The 18,271-nt window shown below is 35.5% G+C and overlaps 1 protein-coding gene across 2 annotated transcripts in view; it reads left to right on the forward strand.

Moving 5' to 3' along the window:
• Positions 1-18,271, forward strand: part of LOC108970162 — a 113,601-nt gene that overhangs the window by 2,391 nt on the left and 92,939 nt on the right. For both annotated transcript variants that reach the window (XM_018935369.1, XM_018935370.1), the window contains exon 2: positions 17,119-17,255. In XM_018935369.1, the coding sequence (XP_018790914.1) occupies positions 17,210-17,255 (46 nt within the window). In that variant the 5' untranslated portion in view covers positions 17,119-17,209. The remainder of the gene's footprint in view (positions 1-17,118; positions 17,256-18,271) is intronic.

Genomic DNA, 18,271 nt, shown 5'->3' on the forward strand with positions numbered 1-18,271 from the left:
TTTAACAGAGCATTGTTTGCGCATAGTTAAATTACTTCGTAAAAGCAATTGCTAAATGTTTGTAATATAAGAAGGAAGTAAAAGATGTGTAAATAATTTTCTGTTTAGGGATTAATACTRGACTAAATCTTTGCATATGCGTTATTGTCTTTGAGAGTTATAAACTGTCTTCGGTTCGCCAAACGTTGCAACGTTGGAGAGAAGYGAATGGAACAACAAAACATATCGTTTTTTTTCACTGCGGTGTAATCCTATGATAACATGTTGCGATCCTATCTTCGGTGGAAAAATTTTGCTTTCAGTAACTCTTTATAATTTTATTTGAATCTTTGAAGAGTTATYCGCATACTGTCTAATACGAATTCAACTCCATAACTTTGCTGTTAAAAGTAAAAAAGGCGAATCGAAAACAGCTATCTTAACTTATTGATCCAACACAAATAGTCGAACGAAAACTAATTTTGAAATATTCAATTATGAATGAGGGAATCTGTTCCAGATACTTATTGTGGAATATACAGTAAGCTTATTCGTACATTGCTGCCTTTGAAATAAAAATAATATGCTGTGAATGAAATCGCAAATTATGCAAATTAATTTTATAAGAAAATCTTACGAAAATTTATAAGAGTATTCTAACTGCATTTAAATAGAAAAATCCTCACCTAAAAATTAATGAACAAACGAAGCGAACACTGCATAAACATTTAGGCTGCGCTGCATAAACAGTTATATCTATTTTCCCACACCATCTGGGCACCCAAATGCGTCTGTGGCCAATAATCCCCATGAAGAATGTGCCTGTCGATCGGCGATTTGTAGCTTTCAGTTTAGGCGATTTGTTATTTTAGATTTGATTTAATGATACTTTCGTACYAAACACACTGCTACTAAATTCTCCAATTTACGAGTGAATATATCTCTTTTTGTATTATGTGCGTATGTGTGTGTATCCAATCACAGGAAGGAGTACCACTGCAAAAGTATATGTGTGTATGTGTTGGTAGTTAAGGAGACGTCACAGCGATCAATGGATATTTTCGGAAAGAAAATGAAATATCGACACAGCAGAGCTGAGTAGATTTCTTTTCAAAAATTTATTTTTAATTTTAAAAGCATGAAAAACGCCAGTGCGAAGTGAAAAAATCGAAAATGCATCCATCAAAGTGTCAGTGGGACTGTCGGCAGTTTAAGCACCCACAAAGTGGTTGAGAAGTGATTTTCAATAATAAAAAGCAGCAACAAAAACAAAAACGCTGTCAGCAACAATAATAAAGCAGGAAAAGTAAGCCAACAGCGCTTTGTCGAATGCAACAACAAACGCACACACATTTACAACAATCAGCCGAGATGGCGTGAAAATYGGAGCACCACCAACAACAACAACTAATGCAACGTGAAATGCGAAAACAGAGTAATGACAGCAACAGGGCTAAATGTAAATTTTCGCGCATTTTTCACAATCGGCTCACACACACATACATATACACGCGCCAACACATCAACTACCAATAGCAAATGTAGCTCTGTATGGCTCAAGCCTACTGACGATTTGCATATAAGCGAGTTTTTATTTATGTACGCGCGTGTGTACTCGTATGTATGCGCCTGTGTGGGTGTTGCTTTGCATACCGCTGTAGCATTTTTCTGCGCATGCATTTGACTACAATACAACGTTCTGCAAAAAACGAAATCATTGCAAAAGGGGAAATCGAAAAACCGCCAGTCAAACTGGAATTTCGAAATGGAAAAAATCCGAGCGCACGTCAAGCTATACCGTCGCGCTTGGGACGCGTAGTGTGAAAAACGCTGAATTTTTATGCAAGATCGCGCTGAAAAAACCATGMATGCGCAATGTATGCGTAAATGCTTAGCACATGCAGCGCTTCAATTATTTTTGTGTTTTCCTTTTCTTAAAAAAATTTTTTTGGTTAATGCTATACCGAAGAAGCGACCAACAACAAAAAGAAAAAATGCTTCCATTGAAATGGAAAGYCAAAAAACAGACAATGAAAATAATTTGTCGCTTTTAGAAAATCCTACACGAAGATACCGTCGAGCCCCCGCACAACCAGCAAGAGCAACAACACCAATGCCTTTTCGGCTTTTGCTTAATGAAAATGCCAGCAGCGCGCTGCCAGACCGGCGGCCACGTCGCAAGCGAAGCGCACACGTAACTGTCAAATACACGGCAGCTCATCCGCACTTAGCGCATATTGTATATGCATATAACTGTWCATATGTATATCGTCGCCTATTCAGCTATTAAGTGTGCGCGCTGATTGATTTTTATGGTGCGCACCGCAATTTGTCTGAACGGGGACTCACCAGCGCAATCTTAAGAGAATTTCCCACTTTGAGGAATTCCACGAGCGCTCGACAAATCGCACAGCCACCCTACACAACTACAACTTTAGTGTATGTGTGTGTGTGTGAGCGCTTAGTGCGCGCTATTGAGTGTGAAGTGAGTGATGCCGGGAAAGTGGTCGTTTTAAATACCCTTGGCTGTTAATATGCACTTCGCCAAAGCACAATAAAGCCAAACAAAACAACTAACAGCCACGGCCACAAAGAAGTAATTTGAATAGTCAGTCATGCATTCGCTGCGAGTGTATTTCTATTTAAGACACACACTGCGACGTGGTTGGTGTAGTGGTTTAGTCATTTGCACCTCACCCACTGACTAATGAAAATTCCAAACGCAATCTCAGCATTAGCTGTGGCGTGATTTGGTGTTGCACTGCTGCCAATGATGCTGATAATAATAATGAATTTTGCGGAAATTGCTGCCCTCAAGCGTGTGCAGTTGGCCCTGTGCTGTCGTCGGAGGCTGCTGCCGCTGCATATTTGCGTGCTCTCGGGACCAGCAAATCAATGACAATTAAGCATGTCATACATGTGTTTGTATATATGTATGTGCTCACACATCCATGTTGCTCTAAGTTTCTCGGTATTTCTGTTATATCTCTGTCCAACAAGCTTATTTCTGTTCATGCCACCCGTTCGCCATCACAACTATTCYCGGTCATTGGAGCTTTGAAGCTCTMWTTGCTTGCTCGTTGCATGTGTGAGTGTTTAACCCAGTAAACACGAAGATAYTTTTATGTTTTTTTAGTGGACTAATGTTCAAAATGAGAGTATGAAAGCCGTGATATTTTTATTRTCACTCTATATATAGATAATTATCAGTAAATTAGCATGATTGTAGCCAATATGTAAACTGCTCCTGGTGCACAAGTACAAGTTCATGGAGGCCAATAAGTAAAACCAAATCAAACTCTGGGCCCGATTTCCGGAATCTCTGTGATTTGTAATAAACTTCTTTAACCCTCCCAACCCAACCTTTTAGGATTGATTCACTAGCCCTCAAAAGTAATTTGGAAAAAAAAAAATAATAATGATAATTCATAAGTTTTGTTGCGAATTCACGACTACAGATATCTAGAAATCTTTCTTGGATGGCAATAATATGTAAGGTATTTAAGGGCGATCCATTTCGAAGTTCCCTACTTTTTTTTTAAGAAAAAACAGAGCAATCGGCGTAATTTGGTTCTATATATCAGTCCGGGTTGATGCGAACGGTGGCGGACGAACTCTCCACGGCTTTCATGTAAACTCTCAGCTATGGCTGCTATATTTTCTTCACTGCGTGCTGTACATTGTCTATTCCGTTCAAAATTRTAAAATAATGAATGCCGGGTCTCAAGATGGGTAATGGTGTTTCGAATAGTACGTTCAATATGCCGATTATATTGACCATAACTTGAGCGAAGTGCGCGAAACACATTATTTACAGAACGTGAATTTTCGTAATCTTTCAATGATGATGTGCCAAAAAATACTGAGCCAAAGTAAAAAGGCGGCTTGACAGGACTCATGCGTGATCTGTCAAAGAAAGACTATTAAAAAAATGAGCTCTACTTGCATCACCTATAAAACTATTTTAAAAATTGATACCAATCCAAACCCCACCACGGGATTTGTTTGATTTTGACACTTGTGGAGAAAACGTTTTTTATTTAACATATTCTAATTCTAATCGATCAAAGAGAGCAGAAAAAGTAATTTTTAATAAAAAGTATTTTGATACTTTGGGATGAATTCATAAACCTTGTTCAATGATAGCATTTGGCACAGCACTTTCACAATTTTTAAAACTTTTTTTTTCAAAACTAATCTTACTGATTTTGGCTCTACGGATAAATATTGTATAAGGTATCCTTGGAAATCGACGAATAAAGGACGAAAATGACTTAACCTATAATTTTTCAGTTTGAAASTGATAAATAGAAATTTGTCTTTAATAGAACCCAACATCACTACAAGCTCTCAAACTATAATTAATAAAACTTATTTAATCTAACTAGGTGAAACATTGCATACTTTATTCATTGATAACTCAMTACTTAAACTGAGTGTTAAAAAATCTACTCAATAGAAGAGCTTTCAATGTAAATTTCCATTTTTCGTGAGTGTGTTTAATCTGGAATGAAGTAAAGGCAAATAGTTGCTTAAGTAAATATTAGACAAAGAGAAAATCGAATCCCTCTTCACTGAAAGATTTTGACGTGGAAATTATTTGTTGGAACATAAAACAAGACTTTTGATATAAACCGCCTTATTGAGCACAGTCTATTCATCAAGCGGGTTTTCTATACAAAAAGTGCTTCAGAAGTGGAATGAAAATGGCAGAACTATGAATATATTATAAGAGAAAGTCGAGATGCCCACCAGAAATTATTGAAAAGGACTTGTAAAGGTTTAAGAATCATCATAAAAAAAATAAATAAATACAATTTTTTTCTGATAACTTGTCGCTAAAGTTTTACTATATATTTTCTTGAATTACTTAAAGCTTGCTGTAATGTCTGCCGTTATAACTCCGTTGATTTTATGATAACTAGTTAAAATAATTGTGGAATACTGGGTATGATATATGAAAATAAATGCATCATCTAAGCATATTTATAAATTCTATGCAATATGTATACACACATATTTATGTGTGTTGACTTAGTGGCAACAATATACCAACGTTGTAGTATACCGACTTCTAACGAATAAATCACTTAACGGTTCGCAGTATATTAATACCGACGCACATGTATATGTCTTTGGTTGGAGTTATGTATATGTGACTACTCTTCTGAATAAGTGTAAGTGCAACAGAAAAAGAGGGGAGCAAGCAATATCGTGAAAAGTACCGTAAGTAAGGACTTGTGCAGTCAACACTTTTCTCATACCATTGACACTTTATCAATCGGATAAGGAAACGGATTAAATTCTCGCTGTGCAACATTAGAAGCGCTTACTTCCCCCAAGACGGCTYGGAGTACATACATACGTACCACACATATATATGGAACATTAATCGCTATATGTAAGCGTCCTCATATCTCAGAGTGCGAAGTTTATTGTGGGGAAGACGCGTTGTTAATTATTTGCTCTGAGGCAAAGTGTAAATCCAATACTTTTCTTCCAACACTGCCATAATGCGGTGAGGGTGTCTGCTCTGAACTATTCAGTCCAACATATGTATTTACCACATAATACATATCTACTCCCACGTAAGTCGGTGCATGTAGTAAGCTTTATGTTCACATTCACACTCGTTCAGTTTTTCAATATCATAAATGCACTTGTGGTTTTCMCTTTTAGTTATTATGATGAATGTTGGCTCTTACATTCTCTGGTTTAAAAGTGCTTTAGTTTAAAAATTTTAGTAGAAAAATCGTTTGCCACCCTCAAATCAGTGTGTATTTTCCTAACACATTGTTTAATTGCTCTCATTTTTCGGCAAAATCTTTTAGCCACTCAACACATATTGGTTTGATTGATTTTATTTGCCTTGGAAAGCCATACAATTTTGTGTACTTGTGGCTCGAGTGTCTGCTGTTTGTTATTGGATTAGGCACACTTGTTCGCCCACAAAACAGTGTGAGTTCTTTCATGCACTTATTTTATGTAATGTGGAAATATTCATATCTATAGTAGATATTTYCAAAGTTGAATATTTATATTTTTAGAATAAACAAAAAACCCTCTGCTATTCCCGAAATTCACTAATGGTGATTCTATAGTATTTGCTATAATATTTACTGTTTTTGCTGATTAAATCTTGATCGATGTTATTTTTTGTCGACATAAAAACTATAATCGTTTTTTATTTATTGTACTTTATTATATTTTAAAAATCATTACATTTTTGTAGTGGTTAGAGAAAAAACTTGTTTGGTTTTTAATTGATATTTATTGTTCTTATTTTGAGAGGAATCGTCTTAAGGTGAATGATTATTTAATTACCATAATTAATTACTTATTGTTTAATGTACATAAATATTTTTTAACGAGTCAACTATTATTGTCATGTTTTTATTTACATTTGTTASTAAGTTCAGTCTTATATGTAAGTACACTCATGGCAAAAATAATAGATGTGCACTTTTTATAAAAAAAAAAATCTTTAAATAGTTATTATTAAACAAATAGATCTCGAAAATTTCAACTCAATTTATTAATATATTTAACTAAATATCAAATATTAGTTATTAGTTAGTCAACAGAACAGCGTCCACCAAAATAATTTAAAAAATTTGAATTTGGTATTTTGGACTTCAATTAAGTTAGATATACTAAACGGTATAAGAGTTAATATACATCCGTTATTATTCTATGAAATTTATTCAAGTTTGGTCCATCGTATTATTATTCCAAGCTTTTTATATATTTTCCCCGGAGGGGGTTTTTATTTGAGAAAAAACGTTTCCAATCTAGAGTTCAGTGATTCTCAGTGTGASTGGCGTCGAGAAATTCGGTAGCCTACTTCAAAAAATTCAGCTTTCATTTCAGAACGAATTTTTAACTACATTATAAGCGTTTTTCAGGCCGTTAAGTGAATGGAAAGTTCACAAAAATGGCATATGATCCTCGGCAGATGGTTGTATTATTTTGCTTGAGAAATGCTGTTCTTAATCTCATACTTCAATTTACGGTGCAGAATTTACGGTTCTTTCCGAAATGAATATTTCCCTTTGGAAGGATATTTCGGGCTTTCCAGTTAACACGCGAATAAAAGTGCAACATTATCTTCGACGTAAGATATCATCTCTAATATGTTCTTATATACCAAATTCCGTTAGTTAACCCCTACGCTAGGATACTTGCTTTTTCATTTGTCTAGCTTACATAATTATACTCTCGCAACAAAGTTGCTAAAGAGAGTATTATAGTTTTGTTCACATAACGGCTGTTTGTAAGTCCTAAAACTAGAAGAGTCAGATATAGGGTTATATATACCAAAGTGATCAGGGTGACGAGTAGAGTTGAAATCCGGATGTCTGTCTGTCCGTCCGTCCGTCTGTCCGTCTGTCCGTCCGTCCGTGCAAGCTGTAAATTGAGTAAAAATTGAGATATCATGATGAAACTTGATACACKTATTTCTTGGCTCCATAAAAATTTTATGTTCGAAAATGGGCAAAATCGGCCCACTGCCACGCCCACAAAATGGCGGAAACCGAAAACCTATAAAATGTCATAACTAAGCCGTWAATAAAGATATTAAAATGAAATTTGGCACAAAGGATCGCACTAGGGAGGGGCATATTTGGACGTAATTTTTTTGGAAAAGTGGGCGTGGCCCCGGCCCCTACTAACTTTTTTGTACATATCTCGWAAACTACTATAGCTATGTCAACCAAACTGTATAGAATCGTTTCTTTTAGGCATTTCCATATACAGTTCAACAATGGAAGAAGTCGGACAATAACCACGCCCATACAAAGGTTATGTTGAAAATCACTAAAAGTGCGTTAACCAACTAACATAAAACGTCAGAAACACTAAATTTTAAGGAAGAAATCTCAGAAGAAAGCTGCATCCAGGTTTTTTTTTTTAAATTGAAAATGGGCGTGGCGTCGCCCACTTATGGACCAAAAACCATATCTCAGGAAGTACTCAACTGATTTCAATGAAATTCGGTACATAATATTTTCTTAACACCGTGATGACATGTACCAAATATGGGGGAAATCGGTTCACAACCACGCCTGAAATCTCGATTATCACTTTATCATGCGAGAGTATAAAATGTTCGGTGACACCCGAACTTAGCCCTTCCTTACTTGTTTTTTTTTTTTTAATATTTGGTGCGTCGCTTCCGATGATGTTTCACAAATTTTTGGCTCCCCAGTTCAGACCAAGTGTTGTAATGTAAAAACAAATATTGCTAGCTTAAAGTAAACGAACTCCTTATTCTCTTATTTTTATTAAGAAAGTGTGCCCCTTGGAAAACACTTTATTTGTGGGTACAGAACATGGTACAGAATTTTATATCGATAATACGGAAAGAAGCATTTTGTAATGTCGTCCATAACAAGAATGTATTTAATGTAATATAAATCCACGTTAAAATATTTTTGTATTCAAAAAGTCAAATTTATAGTCAGTTATAAATTATGACATAAAAGCGCCCAAAATTGAAATTAGAATAACTAAGAAAGTGAAATTTCAAAAAAGTGTATTTTGCTAAATTGGTAGCACTATCCTCAATTAAAAAGCCAATTATGAGCGCAATCTCTCTACCAGTTTATTTACAGCGGCTGCTTAAGTCGGAATATCTAAGTATCGAACAAAGAATTTGTCTCAAATATTATTTTCTAACCAAATGTAGTGTGCGAAATTGTTACGATTATTGGTAAAGTCTTACGCTGATTCAGTTTTATCAAAAACATAAGCTTACGAGTTCGAATGATCCACAATCATCGGAATGGAGGGGGAAAAACCGAAACAAAAGCAAAACCGCGAAAGACGCTCAAAAAGCCAAGTGATGCACATCTTTTTTTTTTTTTTTTTGACGTTTTGGTTTGCTGTATCATAAATTTGTTCAAGAGGGACAGACGGTCAATAAGGAGTTCCATTTGGCCGTATTGAGGCGTTTGCGTGAGAACGTCCATCAAAAATGGCCGGAATTGGGTAGAACAATTCATGGATTTTACAAGACGATAATGCACTATCGAATCCACCTACGATTATTACCATCGATCAACCACCATATTTACCAGACTTAGCTCCGTGAGACTTTTTCATGTTCCGATCCGTGGAACTCGAATTTCGCAGAAAGATCCGAAGGCCATTCCAAAAAGTGCTTATAAAAAGTGTTACGAGGACTGGAAAAATCGGTGGGGATTGCTTTGAAGCTACCTATTTTTATTACTTAAAGTTGTATCCAATAACTATATCTACGTATTACCCTATGATGAGTTGGAGTGGTTTATAAAAGCTAAACAAAAAAAAAAAAAAATTTAAACATATTATTTATAGGAAGGCGCCAACTAAAACAATATTGCTCAATTAGGCCGATCGTGTTTAATACAAATAAGTTTTAATCCACTTGTGCTGACAATATCGCAGCTATAATTGCTTTCTATGATGCACTAAGAGCAATTGAGAACTCGTGAATCAGCAGTTTTGTAATAAAAACTTCTGAATGCGACTGACAGCATGCGGCGCGTGTGGGCCTGCAAAATGTCAATCATGACTCTTACACTCGTCTTTTSTGTGCAAATGTACGCATGTTGTGATATTGAGCAGAGAGTTAATAGCATATTCCCGCTCTTCATGCTTTCATAATAGCTTTGGCGCCATTGCCTTAAACATACAATGATAGATATGTCAAAATATCGAGCACTTAATTGTTTGAAATAAGAATTCATATGAAACGTGTACATTTTATTTTAATTGGGGAACTAATGTTATTTTCTGAGTTGAAATAATTACAAATAAAATTTAATTAACAATAAACACTTACGCTAAATTTCTATGCTGTTGTTGAGGAATATTTTGATTTATATTTGGATTTCTGACAAGAAGCCTTATTATTTTGTAATTTGTTTGACAAGCGGCTCTATCAGCCTAGTAAAATATTGATATTTCATTTTCGGCGAAATACCGCAGGCAGCAGTAAGTAAAAACAAGAAATATGCATCGGCAGTCAAATATAAAATAACACCATGCACAAGGAAATACGTAAATATGTATATATGTATGTATGTATCTAATAACGTGTGTGGAAGCACATTACCGCGAGCAATGCTGCGCAAAGAACTTCCAGCGTCGAAGTGCTCACATTTTATAGCTTCCAACTAGCGCCGGAGGAAAATGAAAATGCGCATCATCAAGCTAGCGAGTGAAAATCCTTTTGATGTCAGCGCAGATTACGCCGCAGGCAAACGATGTGACACGCTGCCACTGCTGCCGTGTCGCACGAAAAACATTTGAAACGTTGACGCTGTGCGTGTTAAAGAAAACAAAAAACACATACGAGATACCAGCGTTCGAAACAATTGCAAAGGCAGTGTTGTTATTGTTACAACATATGTATATAAATATGTATGTAAATGATGAATAYCAGTTTGCAACCAAAATTTGAGTAGATTCCAACTAGAACGGAAAACTGTTTATAGCAAGTTTTGGAAAGCTCGTTCAAAGCAAGAAAGCCGGGTAAACTTCGTGAAATATTTCGCMAAATCACTTGATTCTCATCATTCCGTTATATGATATAGTGATCCGATTTGAACAATGTTTTCGGACATTGTTGCCTTTTGTCAAATATAAAAGCTTTTCATATAAGTTATATGAAATAAAATTCTACTGGTTACTCGTTGTAATAAGTAAGTAAGTTTTAACTAGTTGATTTTAACACATTTTATACTATATGCATAGTCTGCATTTATTTATATTCCTGTCATATATTTAAAGTTACAAACTTTAACTGCATCATCCGGCAAGCGAAACAAAAGCAATAAAAATGCTAAAACGCTAGCTCTACAGAAACTCAAGGATGCATGTGTGCTTTTGATTACTGACGTGTGTGCGCGAGAGTAGTCAAAATTTGAAAACTATTCTTATTAGCGAAAATTGGAAATTCAAACGAAAATAATTATGTGTGAGCAGGATATTAACAAATGCATGTGTATATACAGTATTCCCTAGATAATAGCAACTGTAAAAATATGAGCGGTTACGTGGATTAACATGTTGGTATAAATTAATCACAAAAAGAGAGCTTGTCCTGATCTCATTTTATCGACGATAAAATCTCTGATTGGTAAGATAAAAAAGTAATGTTGTTCGACAGATTGTGTACAGATAAGAGGTTAACCTTTAGATGGCAAGGGCTTTTTATTTGGGCGTGAATAGCTTAAGCTTGTTTCAATTTTGCTGTGACTTCTTGAGTTTATAAATAAGTTTGAACAGACCTTGGGCAAGAATCGTTTGTCAATTTGTTAAGTTCTTGCCGAAAAAATTTTGGTAAGTGATAAGTCAAGAACTTAAATGACTTGTTCGTGTAGGACGCTGATTGATAGCTTCGAAATTTTGTGAAGCAGGCTGAATACAGTATTAAAATTATATGTTTTGACATCTTCTTTTGTACAATACTTCAAGTTTGTGTTAAGTTGCTGCATTAGTTGTAGAGATGGAGAGTTCGGTTAACTAGAGCACATTTCTTTAAAATGTCAGAATTGACGAATCTTTGATGGTAGAAATTGAGGAATTCTTTACCAACGGCTATTATTTAAGTTGTGAGTGTAACGTCAATATCCASAATAGCCTTTAACGCCTAGCGATTCACGTCTATGTCGTCAATTGACCCAAATGGTTTCCCCGGAGCGATCGTTTTAGTTTGTGTGAATAGTCGAAGTCACACGGAACTAAATCAGGTAAAATTTTTCGAAAAAAATACACAGTTTTTGACATCCTTGTAGTCGGAAAATATTGTTTCACTGACGTTAACGTGACGCTTTTTTCGAAAAAAAATTAGTGGTTTTGGAACCAATCGTGCTTTCACTTTTCTTAGGCCCAACTGATCATTCAAAATGGTTTTCACTGATCCTTCCAATATTCCAACGATGTTAGCAAGATCACCATCAAATGTTATTTTACGGCAAGCATTCATTCTCATATTTATTGGACTAGAGATATAAATRAAACAATGATTTTACGTAAGTAAGCCGATAAGTTTCTTAGTTAAGTTAAGTTAAGTGAAAATAAAGTGATGGCAAAGCTGAATAATAAATATAATACATAATAATAGAAACCAATAATAGAAATCGTKCAAGTAAAAAAAGTCCGGGTGTGACTGAACATTTCAYACTCTTGTAAATTTCTTCATGTGTTGGCKAAATTYGACATTWAAAATGTTGCGAAAGAATTCAATATCTATTATTCAGGGAAATCGTGAATAAATTACTATAAAATTTGGAATGTTCTTGACTTGTATTGAAGACCATTTTTAGACTTTTTTATTGCTATATTTTAGTTCGCGTAAACTAAAATAGTATAAAAAATATCTTCAACTAACATATATGGTATTAACTCGAAGTAAGAGGCTAAATGTAATGGATTTTGTTAATATGGAAAGCGTCAACCAAGGTTCGAAATTATTTAAACTAGGGACATGAGGTATAGACCAATTGGAATTGAATGCCTCTAACGCATTTATTTATTAATTTATAACAGTTTTAGTAGTATTTAACATACCCGTTTTAAGGATAGTAGGTAAGAAGAGTTGAAAATATGGGTCTGTGCAAAATTGGGTAATATAGCTTTATTGGTCTGAATTTGGTATCCCTGCAAAATTAATACGGCTATGAAAACCGCTGCTGTTCAATATTAGCAGCTCCGTCAGGATCGGAAAGGACCTCTCCGCGCTATAACCAATAAAGAAGAAGAAGAAGAAGCTTTATTGGTTTGGAAGATATATTTTATTTAGGGGAAGGACCACTCAAACTTTTGAAATATTTTAAAACCACTGGTGCATTACAGCTTATTTATGTCACTTTTTACCTGTTCGATTAATGCTGTTTTGTGATCGTGGCAGAAGTTTCGTCCTTAATTTTCCATCCGAGAACAAATGTACCAAGTTTCRTCAATTTATGTAGTATATATAACCTCAAATCTATCTTGATTATTGGTAGGTGGTACAAACAACCGTTATRTGAACAAAGCTACAACACTCCGTRTCAGCATGTTGTAATAGTATAAAAGTACCCAATTTCAACAGTCAGCAGGATTCCCAAAATGTATCCTTTAATTTACTCGAACACGTAAATAAGTGGGCTTCCAAACGTTTATGTTACATAAACAAACCTTTTTCGACCGCTATCCGCTTTGATTGCTGTTAAGTGAATTGTTCTGAGCGGCGAAGCAAGGCCGCTGCAGAAAACTTTCTTAAACACCCGCAGCTTTTTACTTTTTCACAACAAATCTATTTTCACATTAGTTACTTCCTGTTGCCAGTTATCCTTAACCAAAAGTATGACACACACATACATACGTGCAAATGTACTTGCATATGTAGATATATGAAATGAAAAACGAAATCTTGCAGAAACTGTCGCGAAGTGCTGGAAATGAAAATACTACTTGCTGTTTACTTTACATTTCGAAGGCAAAAGTTATGTACTATATGCCTTCTTTACGCTTTAATTCTTGACGTGTCCTTCTTACTTTATTTTCTTTCAAGTGGGCAAATGTAATTTCCAAATGGAGCAAAATGTGGCGCATTAGTTTGCAAAGGCCATTAACAGCAACTGTTATATCTCACAATTGATGAAGGAGCGCAACATGTACAACACACATATGCGCTTTTAAATACATAAATATAAGTTTACACACACGCACACAAACAAAAATATAAGAAATAAATACATATATAAGGTTGTGTAAATAAATGTGTTTTTGAATTCAGCTAAGAAATAAATAAGGAAGTGGAAAACTTTTGAAGCATTTGAGCTAAAACAAAGCAAGAAAAACAATGATAAAACATATAGGAGTGCAAATGCAAGAATACACATACACACATACACCTATTGAAGACATGTGCCAATTGTAAGCTACAGTACGGTCAATCGGACAGCGCGTGGAAGCCACACATCTGCTACGGTGCCGCTGCAACCATAAGACTACGAAGGGTGGCCGTCGCCGTCGCAGTCGCGCTTGTCGCCACAACCCCACCGGTGGGTCATCCAAGTGCGTTCGTTCGTTAGACGGCTATTAGATTCAGCACAGTCTGCTATAGTTCTTTGTTTATTTTTTCAGTTCTTTTTAGTTTCTTCTTCTTTTCACGATTTCTGAGCACTGCTTCAAAGCCCTGTGAGCTTTGTTTGCAATAATGGTTTTAATAATTGGATAACACATTGAAATGGCAAAAGTATGTCGAATCCGAAATCTGGTGTACAAAGTTTCTTTGATCTTYTTTACGCTGTAGCTGAAAGCATTGGTTTTTGCATTCTTAATGCCCAGAATATAGGTTATCAAAAAGGTAATAAATACTTAAATATGTATGAGGGTTTACTAAAAAATCTTGCATTAAAATTTAAATCCTGCATTTCCCCTTAAAGGTTTATGAAACATAATTCCTTATAATTTCACCTTTACTACATATATTTTCTTAATATCGAAACATATTCTATAAAGTATTAGGACTCATCGTAAATCCCATATTATACAAGCTGGCGACAGTGCGGTATTTTAAATTTGCTTCCTAATATCTCACAAGCAAAGTGTCATATATACATATGTATACCCGTTTATTTAAATMGAAACCTAAAACACACTCCTTWCTTTAGTTAGCTAAATGAAGCTTARAGAGGGGGAAATAGAATGAAATATTAGCATAAAAGAAAGGCACTGAAATAATTAAATTATWGAGAGTAAGTGAGTTCCATTAGATTACCTAGTGATTCCTTTCACGTTTAAATAAKAGCGAGCAGGAAAAAGGTGGACAGATAGCGTTTTATTTTTTTAGGGTTCATTCAAAGGATTTATTTTGAAAGCGATCGGCACCAGAAGTTTTTGCTACTCTCAAACGACTAATGGATTTTAAGAGAGGCCAATCAAGGCGAATAAACGACATATTTGTGTACTAATGGCGTGGGTTACATTCGAGTGCGTTGAAATAAAGGAAGAGTTTTAAGATGAAACTTCTTTAATTCAGTGCCGCATCCACAGGTTTGACATTCAAATTCGTACTAAATCTTGTGTGTTGAGACTGTTGGTTCACTTTGAAGAATGCCTAATATCAAACTTTCCTTTGCCGTGGCCCCCTTAAAGTGCAGGGGCAATTTGTTTACTAAGTTTGCTAGGTATTCCATTCTCATTCAATGGTTTTCTCACTTCTTAATTAGTGGTATCTTCGGCTTTGTTGATATATTTTTCGACTCTCTGGCGCTACTAGCTGATCGAGAGATTGAGAGCACTGAACTGGATATATTCACTTTGAAGAACATATGTAATAGAGGCCTATTCTATAAACTTGCAAACTCTAAGCATTCTAATTGAAAAGATCATTTGAGGGAAAATCTGGAAAAAATTTGAAATGAACTTCACTTAAAAAATCGTTGTCCCGAAACCGGCTTCTCTWCAGCGAAGTTGTTCAGACAACATTWCCCGCTCTCCCGATTTTACTGAAAAAAACCTGACCTGCTCTAATGCTAATACTCTTTTMTTTCAAATGCAACTGGCTAACTTTCTTGGTGTTCTATATGTCAAATTTTTTACAAGACACATTGGAGCGCAGAGACATGGCGAATCGATGATGGCTATCAATCCCATGTCAAAAATAATGTTATCAGCAMGGCCTTCGTAGTGAATTAAGTACAGTCGTCATCCTTTTTCAAATGCGAGTGTATGTGCCCAAAGATTTGACAAATGGAGATATTGAAATGATAAAGACAACATAAAAAGTTGCAATATTTCTTCACTTWGTCGCTAATACAAGAAGTTAACACGCGGCTAAGTAAACATTTGCCAATTTACAAATATGTAAACCAGTTACTGGTACCCATGTRTGTGTAAACAACTGCAATACTCAAAATAGCATGTGTTTATTTGGGAATATAGGCAGCAGCAGACATTTAATGCGAATGCCACGAGCACTGCCACCAAACCTACATATGTGTGTAGGTGTATATACAAGAGCAAACAACAGGCGTACCGACAAGCGCGGAAGGAGTAAGTAAGCCAGCGCCAAAAGATATTTCGTGTACAAATTGCCACTTGAAGCGATCGGCGTGCCACTAATCAAGATACTCAGCTTCAAGCAGCAACTTASGGACACTACAAAGGCGAACGTAAAATAAACAAGCGGCGAACGCATACATCACAAAGTGGTATTAGCATAGCAATATACACACATGCATACATACATACACCTACATATGGATATGATATTAGCGATTCACATGAACAAATTTGCTAAAAGCCAGTACCGTTTGCAACCAAACAACCGGTGGTCATGATGAAAGTGGGCGTAGCAACGCGCTACAAAGCACACACACTTCCATACATCCATATATATATACTTATATATATGCACATATTAACATACGTACATATGATAGGTGTGCGCGTTGCGGCTTTTGTTGTTTGTATGTGTGGAGTACACTTGTGTGCGAGTACCCGAAATGGCAATTAAGTAATTGCACGGGTACGCAGCCGCATTGTGTGTGGTGGCGCATACCTCTTCAGCGCCCAACACCTCAACGCACTCCACCTCAGCCGCGCCACCGCCTTCCCGCTCAATGAGTATTTGCTGACCAGCGACTAGCATGCTAGTCAGCCGGCAGGCAGAGATATTAGCGCCACATAAACAGCAACCAACCAAGTGCGGTCAGCCTAATGGCATAAAAGGTAACTGCGATACGACTAACTACTATTTTACTACTTTGTCTGCGGCAAACTTTAAGCGCCACGGCATGTGCGTGTGTCGGCTTGTTTTGTTTGTGCTATACATAGGTGGCAAATGAAGGTGTATGTGGCACAGCAGTTTATAGGCCAATGAATTTGTTTAGGATCGCTGTTAAATGCGACAAGGTGCGAAAGGAAGAGGTGTGTCGTGGCGCAACACTTTACCCGAATTTGTGACTTTTGTTCGTGGCTAGCGATGAGGTGTGGTAAATGGTCGGCTGTTAAGTGGGAATCCCGGTGGATTTTGTTTAAGTGTACATTTAAATACAGTTAATGGTTTCGGCGCTTTATTTGCGGTCTTATTTTTAACAGTAGAATRTATGAAAATGTTCTTGTTACTGAATAATTTATTAACTGTCATTATTTTTACAGTTACAACAAACTGGTCTGAGKTCATAATTGTGGCGATTTCAGCACTGCACTGAATATTTTCGTAAGTTCTACAAAAAAAAAAAAACTCATAATGTGGCACTGGCTGGAAATTGCATTGATATTTCTCATCTTTCAAGGTAGGTAAAATACATRCATAAAATATTTACAAAACAGGTACTACATTATTTACTAGCGTATAATTTAAATATAAGGGGTTATACAAGTGTGACGCATGAAAAATAAGGYGACTTTCGGAAGTTTTTTAATAAAAAGGTTCTCCGTCGAATGTTTCGAAGTTCGTTGGACATAATAAGGTCTATTTGCAGCTATATTTTTTTTTTTACAAAAATTTTGAAAAGTAAATGAGTTACGATCTTTGAAAAATATCAAAAATTAACAAARTGGCGTAATTTTGAAAAAATCATTTTTTTTTGTGCCAAATTGACAATTTTAAAGCAATCAAAACGATCGTAGGTCATTGTATAGTAAATGTATTCAGTAATCCTCTGTTTTCATTTAAAGTCGGTTAATTTCTCATTGAGTTATGCTGTCAACAATCTTGAAAAATGTCGTTTCGAGAAGAAACGAAAGTTTCACTCATCTGTCATCCGAAAACCATACAAGATACGACCTTTTTCGCAGAATATTTTTCGAAACATATACTATCGAAAAAGCAAAAAAAAAAATTTTTGTTTGAAAGTGTCATACTGGTATAGACCCTTGAAGAGAGAGCTTACATCATAATTAAATAAATAAGGAATAAGATGTCGATTCCGGCTTAACATAGTCTACCTATTTAAAAAAAAAAATTGTTTATTTAACGGAAGAACCACCAAGTATTGTATTAAACAAATCTAAAAAAATCTAAAAAACATATCTTATTTAGTATGATAACGCCTTAATAATTCTGGAATGATCTCAAAAAACAGTAGCAAAACTATGTGTACACTTCTAACACAAAACGTTTCGTCCCGTTTAGGGTTGGTCTTCCCATATTATATTACGCTACCTAGAAAGGAATAATTTGAAATGTTTTTTTTTTCCACTTATATGATTTTCAGTATCGTTAAGTAAAAAACCGATTATTGCATAAACAGGAAACGAAGGTTTGTGTTCTGGACCTAGCGTTATGAGGTAAATCGAAATTCACCGA

Source organism: Bactrocera latifrons, unplaced genomic scaffold (genome assembly GCF_001853355.1).
Source record: "Bactrocera latifrons isolate USDA-ARS-PBARC rearing strain unplaced genomic scaffold, ASM185335v1 scaffold_288, whole genome shotgun sequence".
NCBI lineage: Eukaryota > Metazoa > Arthropoda > Insecta > Diptera > Tephritidae > Bactrocera > Bactrocera latifrons.